This window comes from Myotis myotis, unplaced genomic scaffold (genome assembly GCF_014108235.1).
Source record: "Myotis myotis isolate mMyoMyo1 unplaced genomic scaffold, mMyoMyo1.p scaffold_m19_p_1, whole genome shotgun sequence".
Classification (NCBI taxonomy): Eukaryota; Metazoa; Chordata; class Mammalia; order Chiroptera; family Vespertilionidae; genus Myotis; species Myotis myotis.
The window spans coordinates 117,212,425-117,240,049 of NW_023416313.1; the positions used below are offsets into that span (position 1 = coordinate 117,212,425).

General features: G+C 49.6%; 2 protein-coding genes across 14 annotated transcripts; one reads left to right on the forward strand and one right to left on the reverse strand.

Annotated features, from left to right (window-relative positions):
• Nucleotides 1-9,889: 9,889 nt before the first annotated feature.
• Nucleotides 9,890-17,888, forward strand: MPI (mannose phosphate isomerase). Of its 7 annotated transcripts, none has more exons than XM_036349073.1 (8): nucleotides 9,890-9,966; nucleotides 10,452-10,579; nucleotides 11,949-12,149; nucleotides 13,093-13,234; nucleotides 13,578-13,760; nucleotides 15,799-15,972; nucleotides 16,654-16,862; nucleotides 17,173-17,888. In XM_036349073.1, the coding sequence occupies exons 1-8, from the start codon at nucleotides 9,951-9,953 to the stop codon at nucleotides 17,389-17,391; spliced, it is 1,272 nt and encodes a 423-aa protein (XP_036204966.1). In that variant the 5' UTR covers nucleotides 9,890-9,950; the 3' UTR covers nucleotides 17,392-17,888. The 7 variants fall into 7 exon arrangements, with proteins under 7 accessions (XP_036204966.1, XP_036204975.1, XP_036204996.1 ...); XM_036349082.1 differs by having other exon boundaries at nucleotides 11,949-12,059; XM_036349122.1 differs by having other exon boundaries at nucleotides 9,898-9,966; nucleotides 10,361-10,579.
• A 1,589-nt stretch (nucleotides 17,889-19,477) lies between these two features.
• FAM219B (family with sequence similarity 219 member B) lies at nucleotides 19,478-25,303 on the reverse strand. Of its 7 annotated transcripts, none has more exons than XM_036349235.1 (6): nucleotides 25,055-25,302; nucleotides 24,767-24,851; nucleotides 24,155-24,232; nucleotides 23,831-23,904; nucleotides 23,666-23,714; nucleotides 21,943-22,077 (listed from the first exon to the last, which is right to left on the reverse strand). In XM_036349235.1, the coding sequence occupies exons 1-6, from the start codon at nucleotides 25,209-25,211 to the stop codon at nucleotides 22,074-22,076; spliced, it is 447 nt and encodes a 148-aa protein (XP_036205128.1). In that variant the 5' UTR covers nucleotides 25,212-25,302; the 3' UTR covers nucleotides 21,943-22,073. The 7 variants fall into 7 exon arrangements, with proteins under 7 accessions (XP_036205078.1, XP_036205105.1, XP_036205085.1 ...); XM_036349220.1 differs by having other exon boundaries at nucleotides 21,947-22,080; XM_036349185.1 differs by lacking the exon at nucleotides 23,666-23,714 and having other exon boundaries at nucleotides 19,478-22,080; nucleotides 23,831-24,041.
• Between the last annotated feature and the right edge of the window lie 2,322 nt (nucleotides 25,304-27,625).

Here is a 27,625-nt window from a genome sequence, read left to right on the forward strand (position 1 = left end):
CACTTAGGCTTTTATATCTATACTAGGGGCCCAGTGCACCTTGAAAGGAACTGTGGGACCTAACTGGTTTGGCTCAGTGGATAGAGCGTCGGCCTGTGGACTCAAGAGTCCCAGGTTCGGGAGAACCAAGATGGCGGCATAGGTTAACGCTGGAGTTTGCTGCCTTGAACAACTACTTCAAAAGTGAAACTAAAAAACGGAAGGGACATCACCCAGAACCACAGGAACGCTGGCTGAGTGGAAGTCCTACAACTAGGAGGAAAGAGAAACTCATACGGACACTCAGAGGAGGCGCAGTGCTGAAGTCAAATTCTGAGGTGCGGAGTGCGCGGAGCGGGCTGGCTGGGGAGGGCGCGGTTGGCGTTTCCAATCGGGAGGGAGTCGCAGACTCTGAGCTCCAGATACAGGCGAGTCTTTAGGGACCCAGACTCAAATGAAGCGGGACTGTCTGGCTTCAGTCAGAGAGAGTGCAGCTTTCTCTCCGAGCTTTGCAGCGGGTGCTGGGACTCAGAGAGGCAGAGCCCCTGGGGACAGGACTGAGAGCCGCCATAACTGCTCTCTCCGGCCCACCCTGTTGATCCTGTGCGACCCGCCCCACCCAAGCCCTGCACAGAGGCATTTGCCGGATAGCCTCAGGCAAAGGCTAGATTAGCACCTCCCTAGAGACACAGCTGATTCTCATAGCCACTTGGCCTGGAGGTCAAACCCTCCCTGGTATTAGCTACAACAATCAAGGTTTAACTATAAGACTGCGCACAAAGACCACTAGGGGGTGCACCAAGGAAGCATAACAAAATGCGGAGACAAAGAAACAGGACAAAATTGTCAATGGAAGATATAGAGTTCAGAACCACACTTTTAAGGTCTCTCAAGAACTGTTTAGAAGCCGCTGATAAACTTAATGAGATCTACAAGAAAACTAATGAGACCCTCGATGTTATATTGGGGAACCAACTAGAAATTAAGCATACACGGACTGAAATAACGAATATTATACAGACTCCCGACAGCAGACCAGAGGAGCGCAAGAATCAAGTCAATGATTTGAAATGCGAGGAAGCAAAAAACACCCAACCGGAAAAGCAAAATGAAAATAGAATCCAAAAATGTGAGGATAGTGTAAGGAGCCTCTGGGACAGCTTCAAGCGTACCAACATCAGAATTATAGGGGTGCCAGAAGATGAGAGAGAGCAAGATATTGAAAACCTATTTGAAGAAATAATGACAGAAAACTTCCCCCACCTGGTGAAAGAAATGGACTTACAGGTCCAAGAAGCGCGGAGAACCCCAAACAAAAGGAATCTAAAGAGGACCACACCAAGACACATCATAATTAAAATGCCAAGAGCAAAAGATAAAGAGAGAATCTTAAAAACAGCAAGAGAAAGAAACTCAGTTACCTACAAGGGAATACCCATACGACTGTCAGCTGATTTCTCAACAGAAACTTTGCAGGCCAGAAGGGAGTGGCAAGAAATATTCAAAGTGATGAATACCAAGAACCTACAACCAAGATTACTTTATCCAGCAAAGCTATCATTCAGAACTGAAGGTCAGATAAAGAGCTTCACAGATAAGGAAAAGCTAAAGGAGTTCATCACCACCAAACCAGGATTATATGAAATGCTGAAAGGTATCCTTTAAGAAGAGGAAGAGGAAGAAAAAGGTAAAGATACAAATTATGAACAACAAATATGCATCTATCCACAAGTGAATCTAAGAATCAAGTGAATAAATAATCTGATGAACAGAATGAACTTGTGATTATAATAGAATCAGGGACATAGAAAGGGAATGGACTGACTATTCTTGGGGGGAAAAGGGGTGTGGGAGATGCGGGAAGAGACTGGACAAAAATCGTGCACCTATGGATGAGGACAGTGGGTGGGGAGTGAGGGCGGAGGGTGGGGCGGGAACTGGGAGGAGGGGAGTTATGGGGGGGGAAAAAGAGGAACAAATGTAATAATCTGAACAATAAAGATTTAATTTAAAAAAAAATTTAACATAAAAAAAAAAAAGAGTCCCAGGTTCGATTCCGGCCAAGGGCATGTACCTTGGTTGTGGGCACATACCCAGTGGGAAGTGTGTTGGAGGCAGCTGATTGATGTTTCTCTCTCAGTGATGTTTCTAACTCTCTCTCCCTCTCCCTTCCTCTCTGTAACAATCAATAAAATATATTTTTTTTAAAAAGAAGAAGAAAGGAACTGTGGGCTACAAGGCTGCGGTGGGCACAGGGGCAGGTCTTGGCCCCCGCCCAGCCCCTCCCCCCTGCAGCCCCAGGTCCCCTGTCTACCAGCAGACCCACTCCTGCCGCTGCTGCTCCCATGCGCTGATGGTGCCAGCCCCACTCACACCCTCTGATGGTGCAGAGCGATTGGGGTCGGCACCAGCAGCGGTGGGAGTGGGGCCAGCACCATCAATTGGGTGCAAGCGGCAGCTGGTGCCCTGATTGCCCCTCAGGAGCAGGGGGAGGTGGAGAAGCCCTCAGGGGCGATTGGGACCAGCAGCCGCCGCTCGCACCCACTGGCGGCACCAAGTGATTGGGGCCAGCGCCAGGCACCAGCAGCGGGTGCGAGCAGTGGCTCTGGCACCGGCAGCAGGTGCAAGCGCCGGGCGGGACCACGGCATGCAAGAGCAAAGAATTTTCAGTAACCACCAGAGGCTTGCCAGATGACAGTGACTGGTGCCCCGCCTTGGTCTGGTGCCCCCGCTCACCTAGTCCACCATCCATCCGTGGCTGATGCCCGCCATGTTTTGCGTGTGTCCCCTGGTGGTCAGCACACGTCATAGCAACCAGTTGTTCGGTTGTTCCGCCATTTGGTCTATTTGCATATTAGGGTTTTATATATCTATCCTACCTAATAATAGACAAACATGGTAATTGACCGTACCTTCACTATGCCTCCCATAGGCTAATCAGCAAGATATGCAAATTAACCCAACCAAGATGGCGACCGGCAGCGACGCAGCTGAAGTGAGCAGGAGGCTTGCTTGCTCCAGTGATGGAGGAAGCCAAGGTTCCCCGCCTGCCGTGGCATGGCTCTGAGCTCCGAAAGCAACAAAGTTTCAATTATAGAAGCTAAACAAACCCCAGATACCTGCTTTCAGCAGGCCGTGGCCTCAGAGCTGGAACGAGCAGGAGCCCGGCTCTCAGCTCCAGTGGCGGCAACAAAGTTTCAATTATTGAAGGTAAATAAATCCCAGAATAAAAAAGAAAAAAAGGAGAGGCTGGGAGCTTCAGTCGCCGGCCAGCCTGAAAACGGCCCTCAGTCCCTCACCCAGACTGGCCAGGCACCCCAGTGGGGACCCCCACCCTGAATGGGGTGTGACCAGCTGCAAACAGCCATCAGCCCCTCACCCAGGCTGGCCAGGCATCCCAGCAGTACCCCCACATGGGGGAGCTCTGCTCAGCCACAAGCCAGGCTGATGGCTGCCAGTACATGAGCTATACTGGTGGTGGGAGCCTCTCCTGCCTCCTCAGCAGCGCTAAGGATGTCCGACTACAGCTTAGGTCTGTTCCCCACTGGCAAGTGGACATCCCCCGAGGGCTGCCAGGCTACCAGAGGGATGTCTGATTAAACCAGCTTAGGCCCAAGCCCCTGGGGAGCAGACCTAAGCCAGCAGGTGGTCATCCCTTGAGGGGTCCCAGATTGCGAGAGGGCACAGGCCGGGCTGAGGGACCCCACCCCCCACCCCCCGAGTGCACAAATTTTTGTGCACTGGGCTTCTAGTATATATATAAAGAGCCAGGTTTGTAACATCCAAAACGACCGAAGGCTCGACTGAACGCCAGGCTGCTCGTGCAGCAGACAAGTGGGCTGAACTGCTGATCTCTTGAAGAGAGAGAGAGAGAGGCGGGGCTGATCAGCAGCAGCAGCAGCAGCAGCTGATGAGGCCCAGAGAGAGAAGCAGGGTGATCAGACCTTGCTTCTCTCTCCAGGCCTCGCCAGCAGCCAAGCCTCTCTCTCTCTCTCTATCTCTCTCTCCCAGAGGTCAGCAGTTCAGCCCGCTCACCAGTAGCCTGGGGTGGCTGCTGATCAGCCCCACCTCTATGATCAGGCCCAGAGATAGGCCCAGCGATACTGACTGGCATTGAAACTGACCAATCAGAACCAAATCTGGGTGAATTGCGAGGAGCCAATGGCTGCCTAAGAGGCAGGGCTTTTGATGCTGACTGGCATAGAAACCGACCAATCAGGACCAAATCTGGGTGAATTGCAAGGAGCCAATGTCTGTCTAGGAGGTGGAGCTTTTGACACTGACTGGCAATAGAAACCAACCAATCAGTACCTAATTTGGGTGAACTGCGAAGGCAGAACCTAAGGTGAAGGCTGAGGAGGGGTTTTTAGGGCAACAGCTGTTTGGTGTAAGGTGTAAGAAAGTGGCTCAATTTTTTAATATATATATGTGCTTTTATTTAAATTAAGCTGCTTTCCCTATATTGCAAATTTCCTATGGCTTACTCACTGCAGGTTTTCTAATACACTGTTTATTACCTACATTGTCCAACCTCTCTCAAAAAGTACTTTTGCTAAAGATATCACAAAGAAAAGAAGATGGAACTTTGAATGAAAAGGTCTCATTTGTAATTTTAATCATTCACTAAATTAAAGTAGAAGAAATAATGTGATTAAGATAGATAAGGGGAAGCTAGAAAAAAAACAAATGATGACTGAGAACATGTAAAAGAAATATTTAATAGATTTTATGACTGGGTTTAAAAAATGATTGTCAATGGAATTTTAGGTAACAAGGATATTGTGCTGTAGGGCAAGTGACAGAAAACTAGATCCAGGAGGCTATATCCAGCCTACTGCCTGTTTTTGTATAGCTCTTGAATTAGGAACAGTCATTACATTTTTAAATGATTATATTCTACTCTATATATATAAAGAGCCAGGGTCCGTAATGTCCAAAATAACCGAAGGGATGACCGAACACCAGGCTGTACGCGCAGCAGGCTTGAGTGGGTGGGGACTGGTGAGCAGGCTGAACTGCTGACCTCTCAGAGAGAGAGAGGTGGGGCTGATCAGCAGCCATCCCAGGCTGCTGGTGAGGCCTGGAGAGAGTATCAGGGTCTGACCTGCTGATCAGCTCTTGCCTCTCTTTTTCTCTGGGCCTCGCCAGCCGAAAATGGTTCAATTTTTTAATGACCGGTTTGGCAGTATGGTGCATATGGCTGGCTATCAGTCCAGATATAAGGATTATGTATTTTTTGTCTGTCAAGAGCATCTCCTCCTGTTGAAAAAGGCTTCCCGCCCCCCCCCCCATTTAAGCAATCCTATCCTATATAATCTATCTATATAATAAAAGAGTAATATGCTAATTAAACTGAGTCAACTGACCATCTTCCAGACGTCCGACTTCCTTCCAGACAAAGCCATGGTGGTGGGGGCTGAGGCAGAGGCAGTTAGAGGCAATCAGGCCGGCAGGGGAGTGCAGTTGGGGGTGAGATAAGGCCAGCAGGGAGGGCAGTTGGGAGCAACTAGGCCAGAGGGGGAGGGCAGTTGGAGGCAAGATCAGGCCGGCAGGGGAGGGCAGTTGGGAGCGAGATCAGGCTGGCAGGGGAGGGCAGTTAGGGGTGATCAGGCAGGCAGGCAGAGGCAGTTAGGAGCCATCAGGCGGCAGGCAGAGAGGTTAGGGACAATCAGGCAGGCAGGGGGGCAAGGTAGGGGCAATCAGGCCAGCAGACAGAGGGGTTAGGGGCGATTAGGCAGGCAAGGAGGCAAGTGGTTAGGAGCCAGTCATCCCAGATTGCGAGAGGGATGTCCGACTGCCAGTTTGGGATCGGGCCTGAACTGGCAGTTGGACATCCCCCAAGGTGTCCCAGATTGGAGAGGGTGCAGGCCAGGCTGAGGAACCCCTCCGTGCATGAATTTCATGCACCGGGCCTCTAGTACATATATAAAAGCCTAAGCAACCGTTACAACTGAACAACCGGAACAACAGGAATGACCGGTCAACCAGTCATTATGACGTGCACTGACCACACGGGGGCAGATGCTCAACGCAGGAGCTGCCCCCAGGTGGTCAGTGCGCTCCCACAGCCAACCTCCTGTGGCTGGCCAGCAGCGTCAGCATCCGGCATCCAGTCCTTCTGCGCCCAGTCCAGTGACCGTCGCCTCCTCTCCCAACCCCGCCAGGGTCTTTGGGTCCCTGGCTGGGATGGGGAACTGGGGGTGGGTGGCAGTGGACATGGCCCCTGGGGAGGCCGAGGGACGGCTCCCTTCTCAGGGCCTGCGGCCAACCTCCCATGCCCTGTTCCTGCCCCCGGCCAGCAGGCCCTGATCGGCCCACCGCCCAACCACTGCAGTGGCAGTGAGGGAAGGAGTGTGGGGGAGAGGTAAGGAACCGCGCAGTGGCTGGGTGCTGGTGTCAGTATTTGGCATCCGTTCCTTCCACGCCCTGCCTGGCAACCATCGCCTCCTCTCCTGACCTCACCAGGGCCTTTGGGCCCCAGGCTGAGACAGGGAACCAGAGGTGAGCGGTGGTGAACGCAGCCCCTTTCCCAGCAGGGCGGAGGGCCAGCTCCCTCCTCGGGGCCTGCAGCCAACCTCCCATGCCCTGTTTCTCTCCCCCCCACCCCGCTCCCCCGGCCAGCAGGCCCTGATCAGCCCGAGGTCCCTCCCCCTGTTCCTCCCCCAGGCTGGCAAGACCCAATTGGCCCAGCCCTGATCAGCCCTGATCACCAGCCAGGCCTAGGACCCCACCCGTGCATGAATTCTTGCACTGGGCCTCTAGTATATAGATAATATCATAGGAGATATACAGCCTGTCTGCAGCCTGAGAAAACAGTCTATACAGCAGGAAGCTGTCCTGCCTTCTCCTTGTCTGACCAACCTAGTAAAATGGTGGACTGGTGAAGAAAGAATGGAACTTGTTATTATCAGTGTAGAGCTGGCCCACTTATCTGTCTTTGAAGTCTCCTGGGATCTGTCCACATTTCCTGTGAAAGATACATCATACATTTATTTATTCATTCACATAGTCAACAAGGGAGGAGGTATAGTAGACCAGAACTCTATGTTCTTGGACCAGTTACTTCATCTCTCCAAGATCCATTTTTCTCATCTCTAAAATGGGGCTCATGACAGTACCTATCTTGAGAATGAAGTGAGAGAATTCTTGAGAGAGGCTTAGTACAGGATTTAGTAGAAAATAAATGATAGCTGGCCCTAGCTGGTTTGGCTCAGTGGATAGTTGGCTTTTGGATTGAAGGGTCACAGGTTCGATTCCAGCCAACGGCATATGCTCAGGTTGCGGGCTCTATCCCCAGTAGGGGGCATGCAGGAGGCTCTGGTCAATGGTTCTCTCTCATCATTCATGTTTCTATCTCTCTCTCTCTCCCTCTCCCTTCTTCTCTGAAATCAATAAAAAAATTTTTTTTAAAAAGGAAATGAAAATAAATGTTAGCTGCTATTATAACTTAAGCCTCAGCTGGGCACTGGCAGATATGTGATGGCGAATTAGACACTTGGTCTAGTAGAGAAGAGAGAGGAAAACAGATCATCACTGGATAATAAAGTGTGATCAGTTCCGCTAGAGATAGACAAGCAAGAGGTAAGGGTGAAAGGCTTTAGGTTCTCTGAACACCTCAGTTTTCCTTATAGATATGTTTTTCTGTATGTAGGGAGGGTAGCATGGGGTGGAGGCTCTGTCCCAGCAATCTAAGTTCTTCCCTCCCATAGAAATAATATGAGGAAGTGACTCTGTCTTCTGTGGTGGTCATAGTGGGAGATGCTCTAAGAACCCTCAGTACCTAATCTAATCCCTCTTTTTTGTTTTGTTTTTTAATCCTCAACTGAGGATATTTTTCCATTGATTTTTAGAGAGAGTGGACGAGAGAGGGAAAGTCAGAGAGAAATATCAATCTGAGGGAAACACATCCATTGGTTGCCTCCTGCATGTGCCCCAACCAGGACCCAGGTCAGGGAGGAGCCTGCAACCAATGTATGTGCCCTTGACCAGAATCAAACCCAGGACTCTCCAGTACGCAGGCTGATGCTCTAACCACTGAGCAAAAAAAGGCTAGGGGGAGATATGCTGTTAGTATGATTCTTTTTTAAAAATATATTTTTATTGATTTCAGAGAGGAAGGGAAAGGGAGAGAGAGATAGAAACATCAATGATGAGAGAGAATCATTGATCAGCTGCCTCCTGCATGCCCCCCACGAGGGATCAAGTCCACAACCCGGGCACGTGCCTTTGACTGGAATCGAACCTAAGATCCTTCAGTCCCCAGGCCGACGCTCTATCCACTGAGCCAAACCAGCTAGGACTGTTTGTATGATTCTTATTTTTCCGTTTCATTATTCCTTAGTATATGGTGAAGCTTCCTTTGAAATGCAGGCTGATTTATCTGAGCCAGGGGACCCCAGAGGAGGTTGATGTTTACAGATGGACATAACATTACAGAGAAAACAGTACCCCTCTTTTCCTGGGCATGTGTGGTAGAGGCTGTGGGAATCAGTGTAGGGGAGGCAGAGTCAGGACTGTAGCCCCCTCACACAAGGTTCCCTGGAGCTTTGGCTACTGTGTTCTTGGACCCCTCCAGCTGGCTGCCCACCTCCTGGGCTGTTGACTGTGGAGGTCCAGATGTCAGAGCCTTTCTCCACAGGATATATATAGTAATAGTATTCCACATCCAAGGCCCAGGCTAGCCTTTGCCATACAGGGCTCCTGGTGACTCTCCTTGACTTCTGTGTGTTGTGACTTGTGAGCAGTTCAGCCTGGAGGAGAGGCTGGGGTTCTGAGTGCTGTAGAACTTAGGGCAGGGAGGATGAGAGGAGCCCCCAGAACTGACTGCCTTCCTGAATCCCACATCATCCCATCTGACCCTCCAACAAGCTTGTCAGTCCAGCATTATCCCATTTTACAGATTAAGAAAGAGAAGCTCAGACAGGTTAAGGGCCTTGCATGTGATATTTGCCATCATGATCAAGCATCAGTGAGTCCCTGCTTAGATCACAGCAATTCTTTGTTCAAACCTGCTAATGATTGTGATGCTCAGAGTAAAACCTGGTCTTCACAATGACCTCCAAAGTTCTGCTCACTGCCTTTCCCCTCTGACCACCCCTGTCCTGCTCACCAGCTCTCCCCACACTGGCCTCTTTGCTATTTACTCCAGAACACGGCAGGCACATTCCACATTCCCACCTTAGGGCCTTCCCTCTAGCTGTTTCTTTTGCCCAGAACCCTCTCTTGTCCTCACCTCCAAGTTTGTGCTTAGATGTCAGCTTCTCAATGTGGCTTACTTAGACAACATTTTAAATTCTGCAGCCCTGGCTAGTTTGGTTCAGTGGATAGAGCGTCGGCCTGCGGACCAAAGGGTCCCAGGGTCCCAGTCAAGGGCAGATGCCCGGGGTTGCGGGCTCGATCCCCAGTGGGAGGCGTGCAGGAGGCTGCCTATCAGTGATTCTCTCTCATCATTGATGTTTCTATCTCTCTCTCCCTCTCCCTTCCTCTCTGAAATCAATAAAAATATATTTAAAAATAAATAAATACATTCTGCAAACTGCTACCCACCCCTTTTTGTAGCACTTATTTTTCAACATACTATACGATTTATTTATTATTCTTGTTTGACTATTTTCCCTTCACAAGAATGTAAACTCTACAGAGACAAAGGGATCAGTATCTTGTCCTCCGATGTATCTCCAGCCCTTTGAACAGTCCTGGCATTTAGCAGGTTCTCAAAAAATGTGTCCAGTGGAGGACGAATGAACGCTTAGATCTAAGGATTGCAGACTGGAAGCCTGTGAACTGGTGGAGGCTTCTGGTTACTTGAGAGTGGGAGAGCGATTGCAGGAATGGCCGCAGGGGGCTCCCGCGCATCCCAGGCTCTCCCTCTCGAGGAACTACGTTTCCCATGAAGCTCTGGGCACAGAGGGGCCGCGCGGTTGCTGCCGGGAAGGGCATACGTGCGAGAAGTCAGGTCCGGTGCTGCCAGGATGGCCTCTCAGCGAGGTGGGCTTTGCGTCGGGGTGCAGGCGAGCGAGGGTGTGGATCGCGTCCTGGGGACCCTTCCTGACTTGATATGGCAGGTCGAATCCACCCTCGGGACTTTGCGGAAAGATGGATGGGCGTCAGGAAGGGGAGGGGTACCTGCGATGGGCACTGAGTCGTTACTGCTACCCTCGAGGAAGGTCGTTAGGGAAAAGGCCGCACGAGGGTCCCTTTGAGACCGCGTGCAGTGGAAAAGGTTCCTCCTCTCCCTCCCCGTCATCTCGGTGCAGCCATCTGCCCCACGTCAGCAGAAGAGCCTCATTGCCCGATTTATAAATAGGAACATTGGGGGCCTGCAGAGGAGCAGGGTCTCAGCCTACAGCCTACAAACCCCTTATGTGACTTTGCCCCTCAGACAAAACCCGCAGCTGATGTCAAGTTTCCCCGGGACAGTAGAGTCGGCCTCAGGGGTGGAGTGGAAGCTGACCCCCTGTCTGTGCCCCCAGTGTTCCCACTTTCCTGTGTGGTGCAGCAGTATGCCTGGGGGAAGATGGGTTCACACAGTGAAGTGGCTCGGCTACTGGCCAGCAGTGACCCACTGGCCCGGATCTCAGAGGACAAGCCATACGCAGAGGTGAGAGCCCGGCAGCCCACTTAGACTCCTCCGCTCAACAGGACCTGAGGCAAGGCACGTGGATCACCTGGGAGGGGGAAGCTGCACCCAAAGAAGAAAGGTTTTCTCATAATAGGCCGGGGTTTCCAGTGTCCTTCCTCAAAGAACTCTTAGCACTTACTGAATTCTATTCAGTCTTCTTTGACAATTAAAGTTTTTACTTTGACTTTTACATTTTTATTTATTTAAAAAAATTACTTACTGCCCTGGCCAGTGTTTCTAAGTGGTTAGTCTTGATCTCCACCGGCACTGAAGGGTAGAAAGGTCGTGGGTTCTAGTTCCTGTCAAGGGTGGGTACCTGGGTTGCAGGTTCAATCCTCTGCTTGCAGGAGGCAACCAATCCATGTGTTTCTCACACTGATGTCTGTCTGTCTCCCTTCCTCTCTCCCTCCCTTCCACTCTCTCTAAAAAATAAATGGGGGAAAATATCCTCGGGTGAGGATTAACAAAACAAAAGTATTTATTGATTAGAGAGACATTGATTTGTTCCACTTGTTTATGCATTAATTGGTTGCTTCTATTTTTTATTTGTGTATTTTATTTTTAGTTTTAATTTCAGAGAGGAAAGGAGAGGGAGAGAGACAGAGACATCAATGATGAGAGAGAATGGCTCATCAGCTGCCTACTGTATACCCCATACTAGGGATGGAGCCTGCATCCCGGGCATATGCCAGCTGGGAATGGAACTGTGAACTCCTGGTTCATAGGTCGACGCTCAATCAATGAGCCATGCTGGCCAGGCATTGGTTACTTCTTGTATGTGCCTTGACTGGGGATCAAACCCACAACCTTGGAGAATTGGGATGATGCTCTAACTAACTGAGCTACCTGGCCAGGGCACTAGCTTTTACATTTTTAAACCTAAAATTATAGGCTTAAATTATATTTCTGCCCATTTAGTAGAGAAAAAGCCAAAAGCATAGGGAGGCTTTAGCCTCTAAATCGGAGACTGGCATAAATGAATGCTAACACCTCCTGGAGCTATTTGAGCTTCAGAGATTTCTAGTGACTTTGACAGTGTAGGTTGTTATTCTTCTTGTTGGACAGATGAGAAAACTGAGACCCAGAGACAGGAAATAACTAGTCTAAGCCTACACAGCTGGTTAGAGGCAGAACCTGGACTAGAGACTGGGTCTCCTGCTCCTGGTATTCTGGGGTCTGCTGCCTCATTTTAGGTCCGTGATTGCATGAGGATTTATACCCAGTGCTGGGAGGCCTGTCTTGGGATTTAACTGCCCTATGGGGAACAAAGGGTAACTCAGGCATTGGAGCAAGCAAACTGGTGGTGTATGTTTTTCTCTCTTTCCTCCCAAATTTCCTGTTTTTCCAGCTGTGGATGGGGACCCATCCCCGGGGAGATGCCAAGATTCTTGACAGTCGAATCTCTCAGAGGACCTTAGGCCAGTGGATCGCTGAGAACCAGGACTGCTTAGGCTCAAAGGTCAAGGATACCTTTAATGGCAAGCTGCCCTTCCTCTTCAAAGTGCTCTCGGTTGAAACAGCCCTCTCCATCCAGGCACACCCTAACAAGGTATAGGATCAGAATGGGGTACAATCAAGGTAGAGAAGAGCTTACTTTTAAGGCCCTCTAACAATTTTTTTAAAATATATTTTTTATTGATTTCAGAGAAGGGAGAAGGAGAGATAGAAACATTAATAATGAGACAGAATCATTGATCGGCTGCCTCCTGTACACCCCACACTGGGAATTGAGCTCACAATATGGGCATGTGCCCTGACCAGGAATGGAACCATGACCTCCTGGTTCATATGTCGATGCTCAACCACTGAGCACACCAGTCTGGCCCTTTTGACAACTTTTACTGCTACTTTTACCCTACCTATGCTAGGCTTCAGCTCAAAGCTAAATCCAGGCCTGACAACTCGGCAAGACCAGATGATGGTGACACATGCTGGCAGCTAAGTCTAAGTGAACAGCTGACCAGCCTGTGCCAGGGGAGTTTCTCTCACTTTACCCAGCCCAGGACTATTCATATCTGACATTTTCCTATTTGGTTCTTTTAGAGAATTCACCTTTTAGGGCAGGGCAGGTACCCTAGCTGTTGCCTCAGCTCCACCCCCGGGAGTCTTTCTGCAACAATCCCATGAGTAACATCATAAGCATTTGCCTATCCAAACTCCTCATTTCTAGATGAGCAAAGTAAGACCCAGAGAAGTGAGGGATTTACCCAAAGTCAAACAGCTTGTGTCAGAGTGTGGCTTGGTGTTTGGGTTTCCTGATTCGCAGTCCAGGCCTCTTAAAGACTGTCCCCAGACTTGGCCCATGTCTCTGCCCTGGGTTGGCTGAACCTGGAATTTCTGCATTATGCCTTGACTGGGCTTGTTGCTAGAAGTAGGAAGCTACTGCTTTCTGGGGCCTGGGAGGGTAGGGAGCAAGGCCTGGGTGGGACTGGTATCCTGCTAGGTGATGGCTGCACCTTGACCTTCCTCCTCTTCCCCTGGCCATCCCACAGGAATTGGCAGAGAAGCTGCACCTCCAGGCTCCACAGCACTACCCTGATTCCAACCATAAGCCAGAAATGGCCATTGCCCTCACCTCCTTTCAGGGCTTATGTGGCTTCCGGCCAGTTGAGGAAATTGTGACCTTTCTGACAAGTAAGGTTTAGCAAAATGCTGACAGCATGCATATTGGGGCTAGAATACATGGGCAACCCAGGGCTGAGCTAGAACAGTGGCCAAGAACAGAGGTTGAATGTCACAGGAACTGAAAGGCTGATTAGCCTCATGAATTCTTAACGCCACTGAGATAATCCCATGAGACCAGGCTTAGGTATGGTTGCTGAGGGCTGGTGGTGAGCAGTTGGTTTTCACTGCAGTTTGCTTAGCACCGCCTGACTTCTTGGTTAGGAATGGGATGGATAGGCCCCCTGCAACTTCCCACTTCTGTGGGTTCTATCTTGCCATTCCTGATATGGGCCCTGGCCTGGCCTTCCTGCAGAAGTGCCTGAGTTCCAGTTCCTAGTTGGAGATAATGCAACAACCCAGCTGAAGCAGAGCCTAAGCCAGGACTCCCATGCCATGGCCTCTGCTCTGCAGAGCGGTTTCTCCCACCTGATGGAGAGCAAGAAGCAGCTGGTGGTGGAGCAGCTCAACCTGCTGGTGAAGCGGATCTCCCAGCAAGGTGGGTGTCACCATGGGCTGGGGCCAGCATCCTGTCCTAGGTCCCCGGCACAGACACTGGGCTGTGGGGACAGGGTTCTCAACCCCTTTGCTCAAGTGGAACACTAAAACAGGCCCGACTTAGGTGGCCTTTTGGTGACTTGGCATTTCTTTCTTAACCTTTGTGGACAGGGCCCTAACTGGCCATCTTCTCTAGATGGCTGGAGACTGATTGGCCTGGAAGACAATTAGGATGTTTTTCACCCAGGCATTCTGAAATTTCCCCAGCCATACAGCTGCCTCCTATGGATGGATTTGCACTTTGGAGCTAGATAGCAGGAAGAAGGAAGGGAATTTTCTCTCTCCATAAGCCTGATGCTCAGAGCTCTCAATTCGTACATCTTAAATACCTGCCCTGTGCCCAACCTTGTGCTAATTAAGGAGAGTTCAGGAAATGACTGTGGTGGGTGTGGTCTCTTTGGGTTAGAGAGTCAATAGTGAAAAGCAAGGCAGAATGGACTCTCACCTATGAGCTAGTATGACACACACGAGGCCCCAGTTCCTCCAGGTAACCCCAGAACTCTCCTGATTCTGTCTCTACACATTTCCCCTACTACTTGAGTCACAAGTAACTGTTTTACCCAAGTCTACCAATTGTTTTGGTTTTTTGGTCTTTTCTCTGCTTGCATGCCTGTCCCTTTAGGGATTTTTGCACTCATAGCAGAAGTGATTCCTTCTACCTGGAAATCCCACAGCACCCTGCTCATATGTCAGGTATAGCCCTTGACACCTGTGAGTCTATATCATGTGCACACACAGGCCATAGACCTGTCTCCTTGACCTTTCTGCATCCCAAGTGCTTAGCCCAGAGTAGGCATTCAGCTGTATGAACTCAGAGCCCTCCAATGTAGACCAGCTGGTTTCTTCATGTGACACTGACACACCCTGCTTTTTACTTACAAATACCCCCTCTCCTCCAGTACCTTTAAGACAACTCAGCTGCTATCCCCCACTCCCTGCCCATTTCTAAAAACCTTCCCTCACCACTCTAGCCCAAGCTGAACTCACATTTTGACCCTTGGTGCATTCTGTCTCATGCTATCTGTGGTGACCAACCTGGGACTGAGTAATTTTCTGAGATGCAGTACTTTTAGTGCTAAAAAAGGGAAAGGCTGAATTCTTGTGTTATCTCTTAATTAGATTTTGAGCTCCTAGAACAGTGGTTCTCAACTAGGGGACATTGGCAATTACCTGGAGATATTTTTCCTTGTCAAAACTTGGGTTGAGCCCTAGCCAGTTTGGCTCAGTGGACAGAACATCGGCCTGCGGACTGAAAGGTCCCAGGTTCGATTCCGGTCTAGGGCACATGCCCAGGTTGCAGGCTCGATCCCCAGTGGGGGCATGCAGGAGGCAGCAGATCAATGATTCTTGATGTTTCTATCTCTCTCTCCCTCTCTGATTAAAAACACACACACACACAAAAACCTGGGTTGAGGTGCTAGTGGTATCTTGTGGGTAGAACTTAGGGATGCTGCTAAACATCCTACAGTGCACAGAACAGCCCCCATAACAATCATCTGGCCCAAATTGTCAATAGTGCTGAGGGTGAGAAACAAACACTAGCTTTAAAACACACACACACACACACACGCACACACACACACACACACACACAATGTTTTTATTGACTTTTTAGAGAGGGAGGGAGGGAAATGTGATGAGAAACATCCATTGGCTGCCTCCTGCAAGCCCCCTCCTGGGGATCAAGCCCCCAACCTGTGCATGTGCCCTGACTGGGAATCAAATAGGCATGGGATGAGGTTCAACCAATTGAACACACTGGCCAGGCCACACTCTAGCTCTTTTAATGCCTAGTGTAGTGCTAGGCATACAGAAAAATTGCCATCTGTGCAAGCTGGAGTATCAAGGAAGGCTGGTCTCCAAGAGGTTGAGCATATGGCTGGTTTAAATTCTTGTGGGCAGGCACTTGACTCTCTAAGGTGGGGCTGTGAATACACTGAGTGTCCCTAAATGCTCTTGGGGTGCTCTGTGATTCTCAGTGGCTGCCGGAAACAATGTGGAAGACATCTGTGGGGAGCTCCTACTGCAGCTGCACCAGCAGTATCCAGGTGATATTGGATGCTTTGCCATCTACTTCCTGAACCTGCTTACCCTGAAGCCAGGGGAAGCCATGTTTCTTGAGGCCAACGTGCCCCATGCCTACCTGAAAGGAGGTGAGCCACATTTTAGCAGTGAGCCCCACTGCCATTTCCCTTGGGCCGTTTCCCCATCCAGACAAATGACAGAGAGGGTGGTTGAGGAGACCTTTAAGGTCCCATCCAGCTCTGACTTCCCAGGGTTCCAGAGTTCCTGAGTCAGCAGGGAAGAGGCCAGCAGGGATGATGAATACTAAGACGATGTCAGACACTGCTTGAATCAATACACCAACTCCTTGAGGTCATGATACTCATGTTAAAAACCCTGTCAATGTGTGGGGACCACAATTTGAACCTAGGCTATATTGGATCAAGTCTGTTGTTCTCTCCCCTGCATCACACTGCCTTCATTTTTGTCCTATTAACCCAAGGATTTTACATTAAAATACATGTTGCCAGGGAAGGGTGCTCCATTTTGATTGTTGGCCCTATATCCATTCTTGGACAGGAATTTCTGGGAGAATTAAGGGTCTGAGGAGGGTTGGGGCTCCCCAAAGGTGAACATGACTACCCCTAACAACAGTGAGTGAACTGTCACCTATTTTTGGTGTCCAACGTTTTTATTCTCAGAGAATGCAATTCACACGTTTTTACCTAGCTGCTGTGGATTTGTAGTGCTAAAGTTTGAAGGACCAGCCTTGGAGAGCCAAACACCAAGGCATCCTTCATCAGCTCAGCATGACAATTCTCTGTCCTCAGACTGTGTGGAGTGCATGGCGTGTTCAGACAACACAGTACGTGCTGGCCTGACATCAAAGTTCATCGATGTGCCAACTCTGTGTGAAATGCTCAGCTATACCCCCAGCCCCAGCAAGGACAGGCTCTTTCCTCCAAAATGGAGTCAGGAAGATCCCTACCTTTCTCTCTATGCACCCCCTGTACCAGACTTTGCTGTTATGAAGATGGAGGTGAGTAGGGGGCCATGGTGGGTGTCCTTTTTGTGTGTGTGTTTGGGGGGGGGGGGGGCCATGATAAACCTGGCAAGATACACATTGTGGGCTATACTTGGGGCTGGGTTTCCTTTTCTTGTTAAGTTCATTTGGTGAGAGATGGCCCAGGGCCTGCCCACTCCTCTCTGTACCAGGGTCCAGATGTAGGCCTCCATGCTGACAAGAGCCTGAGCAGTGGGAGAGAAGGTGGTCCTTGGGGTTGTCCTGTGCCTGTGAACTGTAGGAGCAGAGTCTGAGCTACATCATTCTTTTGTTTCTTCCCACCCAGGTCCCTGGTTCAGACACTGAGTATAAAGTCTCAGCATTGGACTCTGCCAGCATCCTCTTAATGGTGCAGGGTACAGTGACAGCCAGCACTCCCACAGCCCAGGCAGAAATCCCCCTGAAACGTGGTGGGGTGCTCTTCATTGGGGCCAATGAGAGTGTCTCACTGAAGCTCACTGTGCCTGAGGACCTGCTGATATTTCGTGCTTGCTGTCTGTTGTAGAGGGCATAGCCATTCTGGCTCTCCTGCCCAGTCATCTTAAATCCTGGCCAGTCTTAACTCCTCAGGTCCAGCCCAAACTCCTTCCCTGCTCTGGACTCTTTAGTACTTCCTAGAAGAGCTGGTATAGAGCAGTGAACTCAAAAGGTAGTGACTCCTAAGCAAGCCTAGGCTGAACCATCTTCCTGGGAGGAGGGGCTCATGTAAGGAGTAAGGGCCAATACTCCACCTGTATTCTCACCACACCTGAGACGGACTCAATGCAGGATAGAGCAACTATTTCACCTACAGTATTAGACAGGTTGGTGAAATCTATGGTTAGCTCAGCATCAGTTATAGCAAAAGGGTAGTAACTAATTTCTAAGAACAGGGTTCTGGCCCTGGGAGTGCCCATTTCTTCAGTGGCAGAGGAGTGAAAGGTTAGACCTGTGGACCAGTATTGCTCCTTGTCACTCTCTTGCTTTGTCAAAGCAATTAAAGATCACTTGTATTAAGGCACTGAATCTTTGGTATTTCAGTCTCTGAAGTGGGTAGGCCGGACTCTAGAGCACTTTTATAGGAAGGTGTGGCCAGCTTCAGCCTCAGATGCAGAGCCTACAGGCAGGCCTTGGCCCTTCAGCCCTGCAGAGAGTGGAAAGTGGGTATAAAAGAGCAAGATTCTTGCCCTAACCGGTTTGGCTCAGTGGAAGGAGCGTCGGCCTGCGGACTGAAAGGTCCCGGGTTCGATTCCGGTCAAGGGCATGTACCTTGGTTGCGGGTACATCCCCAGTAGGGGATATGCAGGAGGCAGCTGGTCGATGTTTCTCTCTCATCGATGTTTCTAACTCTCTATCCCTCTCCCTTCCTCTCTGTAAAAAATCAGTAAAATATATTTTTTTAAAAAATTAAAAAAAAAAAAGAGCAAGATTCTTAAGCAGTGGTTCTCAACCTGTGGGCCGCGACCATCGGAAAACACATATAGCATATAAGATATTTACAATTCATAACAGTGGCAAAATTACAGTTATGAAGTAGCAACAAAAATAATTTTATGATTGGGGGTCATTACAACATGAGAAACTATATTAAAGGGTTGCGGCATTAGGAAGGTTGAGAACCACTGTTTAAGGATGTGATCTGGCCTTTGGGCTGAGATTAGCTTGCTAAAACCAGCAGGCTAGGTTTGGCCACACCTGCTCATTTACATACCTCTTTGCCTGCTCTCAGGTTACAAAGTTGAGTAGATATGTCAGACTGTATAACCTGCAAAGTACTGACTGGCCCTTCACAGAGAAAGTTTGTTAGCCACTTCTCCGGAGCACACTCAGGGACAGGGACAAGATAATATAATTCGTCTTGTGAAGAGCAATCTAGGTACTTTTTCTAAACTGGCAGAAAGTACCTTGGAGGGCATATAATTTTCCCTGTGCCTACCATCTCAGGGGGACACACTTCTGCAGGAGGCTGCACAGTTGTGTTTTACACTGAAGATTCTGACCAACAGTCTTAGAGCTTATCACTCCAGACTAAGCAGAAACCCAGGCTATTGGTTCCTTCCTGTGGGATAAGGGTTGGGACTCTCACCAAAGGATCTTTCTGGGCTACTGCCCACACCAGACTCCCTGTTCAAGTGAATTCTAGGAAACTACTTTCAAAAAAAGTTCTGGTCAATCTGTTCTGGGTTTTCTTGGCCCCCAAATGTCCTTGGCTTAAAAAACAAACAAAAAACCTGGGAAGAAAGCGTCTGTTAAAGGGAGCTTATTCTAAAGAGAAGTGATGTGCAAAGGCTAATTCCATCCATGGTCTCCAGTGAAGCGGGTCTGAAAATGAAGCCTACTGGGAAGAGCAGAGAGGAGCTCCTAGGAGGAATGGTCACAGTTGGGGCTATTACGCTATTTCTTTTCTATATTCTTATTGATTCAGAGAGGATGGGAGAGGGAGAGAGAGATAGAAACATCAATGATGAGAGAACTATTGATCAGCTGCCTCCTGCATGCCTCACACTGGGGATTGAGCACGAAACCCAGGCATGTGCCCTCACTGGAAATCAAACCACGACCTCCTGGTTCACAGGTTGACACTCAACCACTGAGCAACACTGGCCAGGCTATTTGGATATTTCTTTATTTCAGAATTTAGAAGTAGCAATGACTATGGCCTGGACCTTTCTTAAAAATCCTATTGCAACAGAGAGCTCAACTAGCATGACTATTTATTATAAACTTACAGAGCTGTGGAAATCTAAGCCAAGAGTTCTGTAGAGTACTCTGTAAACACCATAGAGCACCACTCCCATCAGTCAGGTAAAGCCTGAATACACCCCTGTCCCCAGGGTACTGTCACCTACAGAATACCCAGCACTCTCAATAAGGCAGTTTGGTTCTGGGCATCTTGGTGCCTTTTGGTGATACGTTAGCTTCTGGCCCCAAACAAATGACCATACCTATCCTGCCTCACTACACACTGTCCCCTATTTCAGGTTCCTGCAACTTTCCCCACAAAGATAATGCCTCCCACTCAGGGTCAACCAGCTCTGGAACATCCTCTTCAGGAATAGCTGCAGCCAAATATACTAGTGTTAACAGCAAGAATGATCCAGAGGGCCTTGGTCTTGGGTTCCTATAGCCACACCAGCAGTTTCCACTGTCCTAACCACCTCCCCCACAGAAAATTGTCCCACATTTGGCTGCCACAGCCACTTTCTGGCCCCCACTGGGTTTCCTGTTACCACTGTCTTCCTTTACACTGTCCTACATCTGACACCCTTTGTGTACATCTTGTCACCTCTGCAGAAGCCAGAAAGGCCTGGATATATCTGTGGGTGGGCAAGGGCGTCAGAATGGAGATGTCCTCACTCCCTGCAAGCATTTTCAAAGTGCTCAGAAAGTGGGCACCTATGTAGAGTTGCAGAGCCCCATTCCAGAAAAGAATGACCATGTGCCTCCCTTATCCCTTATCCCAGAAGTGGCTCTGGTCCCTGTCCCCTCTCTTGCTGTGTGCACTGTGAGATCACAGAATAAGTTAGCCACGGCCCCCTGGATACTGTATTCCTCTCAGCTTTCTGAGATTTGAGAAAAGCACCAATATAGATGCCAATCAAGCTAATAGGATTACCCTCATGAGGCTAGTCCTCTGACAAATATGGCCTTTTAATCTGACATTCTCAGTCTTTCAATCACCTCATGTAGTAGTAGAGCAAAAAAAGAGTACATGCCATCCCTCATATACCCCTAGTAGTTGTAGGGCATCAAGTAAGTCAAGAGACCAGGCACTTTCCCTGTGGGGCCCACAATCCAATCCTGGCTATCATACCTCTTGGGCTAGGAACCCTGCCCACACCCATTCAGTCCTCACCACGTTTCCAGGTAAGGCAATACACACTAAAACTAAATTCTAGGGAGATGTGTGGTTTAGCAAGGTATGTTGTCTAGTAGGGATCATGGAGGGGATTATGTGTCTGCTGTGTTCACAATGGGGGGCTGAGAGGCTGTGTTGCACACAGAGGTTTACTGTACAAAGTCCAATCCTGAGTATCCACTGTGAGGCCCATGCTGTGGTCAGAAGAATCTGAACAGCTGGACACAATGGAATGGTCCACATTGGGTTGAAGGGAGGCCCTCTGCCTCAGGCAGAGGCCTTGGGAGCTGGCACAGGTCCCTAATCCCCATCCTGTCTGTCTCTGTCTATGTCAGAGCCCACACACAGCTCAGCCAGTATACTTCTCACCCATTGCTACTTCTCAAGTTTACAAGGCTATTAAATAGAAAGACATTTGAATGCTCCCTGCAGCTCCCTCTCCTGGTAACCAAAATCTGCAGGCTTCTGGGCCAACATTTAGCTCCAAGACTGGATGGAGAAACTAGCTAAGACCAAGGTGGAGAATGGCAACCAAGGAACGACAAAATAAACCTACTCATACAGATCATTTGGGGATGATCTGGGTCCAGGGATTCTGGAACCTGCTGTGTCATCAAGCAAGCTGCTATCCTCCTTGCAACAGTCAGACAGGCACAACCAGAAGAGGGCCAAAGCTTTATCCTTCCTTGAAGGGTAAACCCGTCTTGGAGCTAGAAAGGAGAGCTTAAGGAATTTCTTGAACTGGTCCCACATAAATTCTTTTTCAGATTCCCAGCTGCAAGCCACAAATTTTCTGCCTCCACACAACACCATCCAGCACAATCTGGGCACAAAAGCTCTTTTTCCATCCAAAGAGCATGACAACAAATACCAGTCAAGATGTTTTCAAGTGTTTTTCTAAGCCAGCATTATCACTCACCCTAAGAAACAGAATTCCTCTATTCCCCCCCTTATTAAATGGTTTCAAACTCTGCTCCAACAGCAGAGGAAAACTGCAGAATTCCATATATTACCCTATCACCCAGATGGGGGCCTCCTGCCGGAGAAGCACCAGGTAAGGGGTAACTACAGGTCACTGACTTCCCAGAAGGCCAGTACCTCAAGTGATTCTGGGAATGCAGTCTGTGACCTAGGAAGAGCCAAAAGAGATCTGCAGGCATGGCAAGCAGGGCCCATTTTAGGGGCTTATGTCTATTGGATGGTACAAGAGAAAGAGTCCCCAAGACAGCACCAGCAGCAGGAGCACGTTGAAGCCATAGGCTTTGGGGGAATGAGGTCCAAGTCCTCATCATCTGGAATCTCATCCAGGTGATACCCATCCTGGAGCAGCTGGCGGCTCACATCCTGGTTCACCTGCTAAGAGCAGGAGAGAAAATTATAAGCCAGCCTGCAAAGTAGAAATAACTGCTGCCCAAAATGCAGACTCACATTCCCTTTACAGAGTTTCCTGTCCATTCTCCACCCTCAGGTCAACCCCATACATTCCTGGACTGCAGGTGGAAATGCCAGCTTTTTCTACCTGTGCCTCAGCCAGCAGTGAAGGGCTCCCAGGAGCTTGAGCCAGTACTGTCCAGACTGCACTGTCACAAGCCCCCAGGGGAGCTGCTCTCACTAAAGAATATGGAGGAATCTGATGTAAATACTAGATTCTAGAATATGTTTGAAAATCAATGCTCTATTCCCACTGGGAACCCAGACTGGTCCCTATGAAGGCTGAAAAATATGGGACAATGACACCAGAATGGTGGGGTAAAATAGTAAAGGAATATAAGTTATACAACAGGGTAGAGAGCCACTTTGTCAGCACTACCATTAGACATACTGTCCTTCAATGCCTGCAGAGCTTGTCTCTTGCAAAGTGGAACCTGTCAGTCTGGTTTTACCAGTTGCTCTGAGCAGAAGGAAAGTCAGACTGGGGACAGTGTAGGACTTTCTCTGGCTCTTGGCTAATTTTCTTAGTTTTAACAATCTTAGGCACCCAGATATACAAGGAGGCAGCAATTTAAAAACTGCCTCTATTCTCTTTGGCAGAAAATTGGGGGTAGTCAAAGGTTTCCAAGAGTATAAGAATACCAGTGGTATACAGTCATGTCCCCAGCACTCACTTCTGTTGAAAGCACATGCCAGAACTTTACATCCCTTGTTTCTGTCTGGGACAATCACTCTGGAAACGCATCCAAAAGACCAGCCCGAGTATCTCAGTCTGAGTTCCCATAGACGGAACAGTTGTATGGCCTGGAAGCAAGCAAGCTTGGTGGAGGATGGCCAGGGGAGGGACAGGAATGCTGATGTCAGATAAAAGACTATCATAAAAAGGAGACTAGAATTACTGTGTGACACTGAGGGCAGGCTTAGGACCATTGAGTCCAGCTGCAGGAGACATTTCAAATTAATAAGGAAGACTTAGCTCTAAGAACTGCATGAAGAAGGAACTGTGCATATGTGCTAGAGCAGTGGTTCTCAACCTTGGCTGCACATTAGAATCACCTGGGAATCCTGGAGGATGAGGCCCGGGAATCAGGATTTTAAAAAGATTCCCAGGTGATTCTAATCTGCAGCCAAAGTTGAGAACCACTGTGCTGGAGGGAGGATGGGCAGCAAGGTTTCTTGGAGGTAGTGAGTACCTGATTACAAGAAGCAACCAAGCAGAGGCTGGTAAACACTTGGCTGGGATTTATCTGGAGGATTCCTTTTGTCAGTGATGGCCTGGATTAGATTTGTGAGGCCATTTCCAGCCCCAAGAGTCTATGGTCTCCTGAATTTTCAACAGCCCTCCTCAGACACCTCTACCTCTGCTGTGGGAAGAGGACAGAGTAGATTGGAGAACCAACTGGAAGTCTGGCATAGTGCTGTGCATACAGCAGGCACTAGACAAGCACTTGGCAGTGGTGATAACACTGCCTGACGCCTGGCCCCATGCAAGAAGGCACTCTGCACTTGCCTCTGCAGAGGAATACCCGGAGGAGTATCTGGATTCCAGCTCCCCATCACTAGGAGAAGAGGAAGACAGTTATTTTAGGGGGATGCCTGTGGAGCACAGCTGCAAATGACAAGATGAAGAGCATGCAAGAGGGTCTGCAGTACTCGTGAGGTAAAGACCACACACCATAGGATTCAAGCCCAGAATTTGCTGTGAGTGTACAAATGGTTCCTTCAATGGCTCCGGCAGGGACAAGGTCACTAACAGTGCAAGACACAATAGGGAAGGATGGTTTCTCCAGACAAGGCTGGTGCTCCAAATCCAAGAGCAGCATGAATCCTCTGAGTCCTCTAAGCAAGCCATCTTGGGATGGAATAGTGCTCCAAAGAAGACAGCCCTGGAACATGCATGAAGGGTTTTGGAAGAGACAGGGGACTAGCGAAGGCACCAAGCGATCTGCAGTTTTACCCAAGTCACTCCCCAAGGGGCACTGCCAAGGAGAGCACTCACCTGTCAGAGTTGAGGGACACCAGGTTTTCATCTGGACTCTGACTAAGAGCAGTATAGCCCTTGTTAAACTTCACTGACCTGAGGGAAGATGGGAGAAGAGATCAAGCATAGATGAAGCACCAGCATCTACAGGGAAAGCCAGAATCCTTCCCTTCGGAAAAAGAACGGCTCTACTCCTGACTTGCCCTCTACCTGTCACACGGCTGCCGCCGCCGGCTATGTATCTGGCTACACAGCTCTCAGAACAGGCACTGCCACCCACGCCCCCACTGCTACCCAGGACAGCCACATTGGCATCGCTCAGGGCGGCGCGGGCCCCTCCCCGCGGCGGACCATCTTCACTCCCGGGGACCCAGCCACCGTGCTCCTCCCTAACTTAAGACAGCGAGTGAGTCTATGCCCTGACAAAACTCTGATTCCAAAGCCCTTGCCCTGACACCATCACATTCTTAAAGAAATAAAAGAGAAAAAGGTCGTTTTCCTTCCTGTTTTACAATAGTGAACCTGACAGGCTGGCGTCAGCGGAATCCCTAGCGGGGCCTTAAACGGGAGTCCAGGGTCGCCCAGCCTCATCAGAAAACCGCTGGCAGGAGGGGCGGCGCCTGCGGACACCTTTTCCCTGAAGAGTCGGGGCGACGCGCGGCCCCCAGCACGCCTTTTCTCCGCAGGGCGGCCTTGGCCAGGTCCCGGGGCTTCTCTGGAAGTCAAAGGGTCCGGGTTAGCGGGGTCTTCCCCGCTCGGCCGTTTCTCCCAGACGCCAGGAAGCTGCTCTTGTCGAACAGAGTATGGGGACGGGAGCGGGCTGCAGGTGCCTCTCGGGGGTCGCCCCAGCGGGGCTCCGGGGCCCGCCAGCGGGGACGCGGCAGCCCGCCCAGGCAGACCCCCTCGGGCCGCACTCACGCAGCTTGGCCTGAATGGAAGGCGCGCGAGTCATCCTGTACGGCCCACGCTTCTCCACAGCCGCCGGGGTCTGCTCCCCGCGCCGGGGGACTCCGCAGCCACTTCGCCCGGAGGCCGGCCCCGCAGGCCGTGCCCCGCTGCGCTCCTCAGTCGCCATGGCCTCGCCAAGTCCCGCCTAAAGCCCAAGGAACGAAGGGAGGTGCTCTCTTTGAACAAGATGGCGGCGAGCAGGCGCGGATTGTAGCCGCAGAGCTTCCGGCCCCGCCCACTGAGGGCGTGGCCAGCCGTCCGCTCTTCCCGGGCGAGGTAATTTCAGTCGCTCCTTTCCGATGCATTTCGGTACTTGTAGTAGGTCTGAATTTGGGATTGTCGTGGCTAGTTCTGTCTCTAGTAAAAATCAAATGTTGATGTTTATGGAGAGTTAGGGGTGTGCCCCTGCGCGCACGTGGTCTCCGCATGTGTCGCGGATCATATTGCCACAGCCGGACCCCTCAAGGACCGGCGGAGAGAGCCTGGGTTGAATGGAAAAGAACTGTATGAGAAAGGTATTAGCGCTTTTCTCCATAAAAGTAAACAGTTCGGAGAGAGATTCAAGGACCTTGCGGAGGTCATAACTAGAGGCAGTGCCTGGGCTGATTTAATGCCAAAATCACGTTACTTCCAACACCAGGGGTTGTCTGAGACCTTGGACGAGGCCAGACCCTCTTTAGGCCTCAGTTTCTACATTCGAAAATGGAACCAACCTCATTAACCCTACAGCAGCGACAAACAAGGGTAAAATAGGCTGTAAACAGAAGGGTGAAAGTGTGCACTGAGTCTGTGTGTGGTAGGTAAGGCATGGAACTGCCATGGTGTTAAGGGTCAGCCGTCTGAGTGGGAGGGAGAAGGCTATCCCGTTCTGGGCTGTAAGAAAGATTTCAAAGGAGAGACAGACATCAGTGTTGAAGCAAAGTAAGCACATTTGTTAAGGAAGCAAGGGAAGCAACTCTATTAAAGACTGGAGGCCTGGTGCATGAAAATTGTGCACAGGTAGGGTCCCTAGGCCTGGCCAGAGATCAGGGCGGATGGGGGCCTTCTTTCGTGGGGCATCACCCCCTGGTGATCAGCGCACATCATAGCAAGCTGTGGAACTCCAGGTGGGTTGAACTCCAGAGGGGACAACTTGCATATTAGCCTTTTATTATATAGGATAAACTTGGCATATAGCTCAAGCAGTCACTCAGCTAAACTGAGCACACTGCTCCATGGGGTTCAAGCAGTTTTTACCCTTCTATAGGTTCCTGCCTGGATATTTTGGGCAATAGACTAAATTTTAAGGTCCCCCTTTTACTTTGTTGTGGCTTTTCCCAGAATTTATGAGACCATCTGGTTATTTTATCTTGGCAAATCCCAAGACTGCTGACTTCTTTGTTCAATGGGTGAGATAACACCACCCCCCCCCCCCCCCCCCGGCTGCCCCCCCTCCCCCGCGCTGCCCCCCCGCCCCCTTCCCTGTATTCTTTGGTTTGGGAGGAGAGGTATTAACCATTTGCTCTCAAGTGTCCTTGGGGAAGGTAAGGTCTTGCTACAAGCTGGCTGCAAGCTGCACAAACTTGTTTGGCCTTGTTGAATTTTCTCAGTTTCCCCTTCTACTTGCCCAGAAATTTTCCTAGCTTCTTACTATTGTGCCACAATGGCTCTTGACTTCTCTGGCCCCCAAGTGATGTGCTTGTAGCTAGTTGGAAAGAAGTCCCAGATCCTTGTAGGAACTAATGAGTCTCCTGAGGCTGTTCGGAGTCAAATGCAACTTCTGAGCCCTAAGGGTGATACAAACAGTTGAGCTAGACCAGTGATGGTGAACCTATGACATGCGTGTCAGAGGCAACACGCGAACTCATTTTTTTGGTTGATTTTTCTTTGTTAAATGGCATTTAAATATATAAAATAAATATCAAAAATGTAAGTCTTTGTTTTACCATGGTTGCAAATATCAAAAAATTTCTGCTGAAACCGGTTTAACTCAGTGGATAGAGCGTCGGCCTGCGGACTGAAGGGTACCAGGTTCGATTCCGGTCAAGGGCATGTACCTGGCTTGCGGGCACATCCCCAGTGGGAGATGTGCAGGAGGCAGCTGATCGATGTTTCTCTCTCATCGATGTTTCTAACTCTATCTCTCTCCCTTCCTCTCTGTAAAAAAATCAATAAAATATATTTTTTTAAAAAAATTCTATATGTGACACGGCACCAGAGTTAAGTTAGGGTTTTTCAAAATGCTGACACGCCGAGCTCAAAAGGTTCGCCATCACTGAGCTAGACTATACCTTAGGCAGCATAGGAGAAAAGAATTTAGAGCTGGGGACTTTTTTAAAAATTAGAGGCACAAAGGAATGTTAACTATTTTGTTAGATTCCACCTCTGTTTTGACTTCCAGAAACAGCAATTTCATATGGTTTAACTTAATTTTTAAAAATATTTTTATTGATTTCAGAGAGGAAGGGAGAGGGAGAGAGAAACACACCCGCTACTGGAGATGGAGCCTGCAACCTGAGCATATGCTCTGACCAGGAATTGAACTGTGACCTCCTAGTTCAT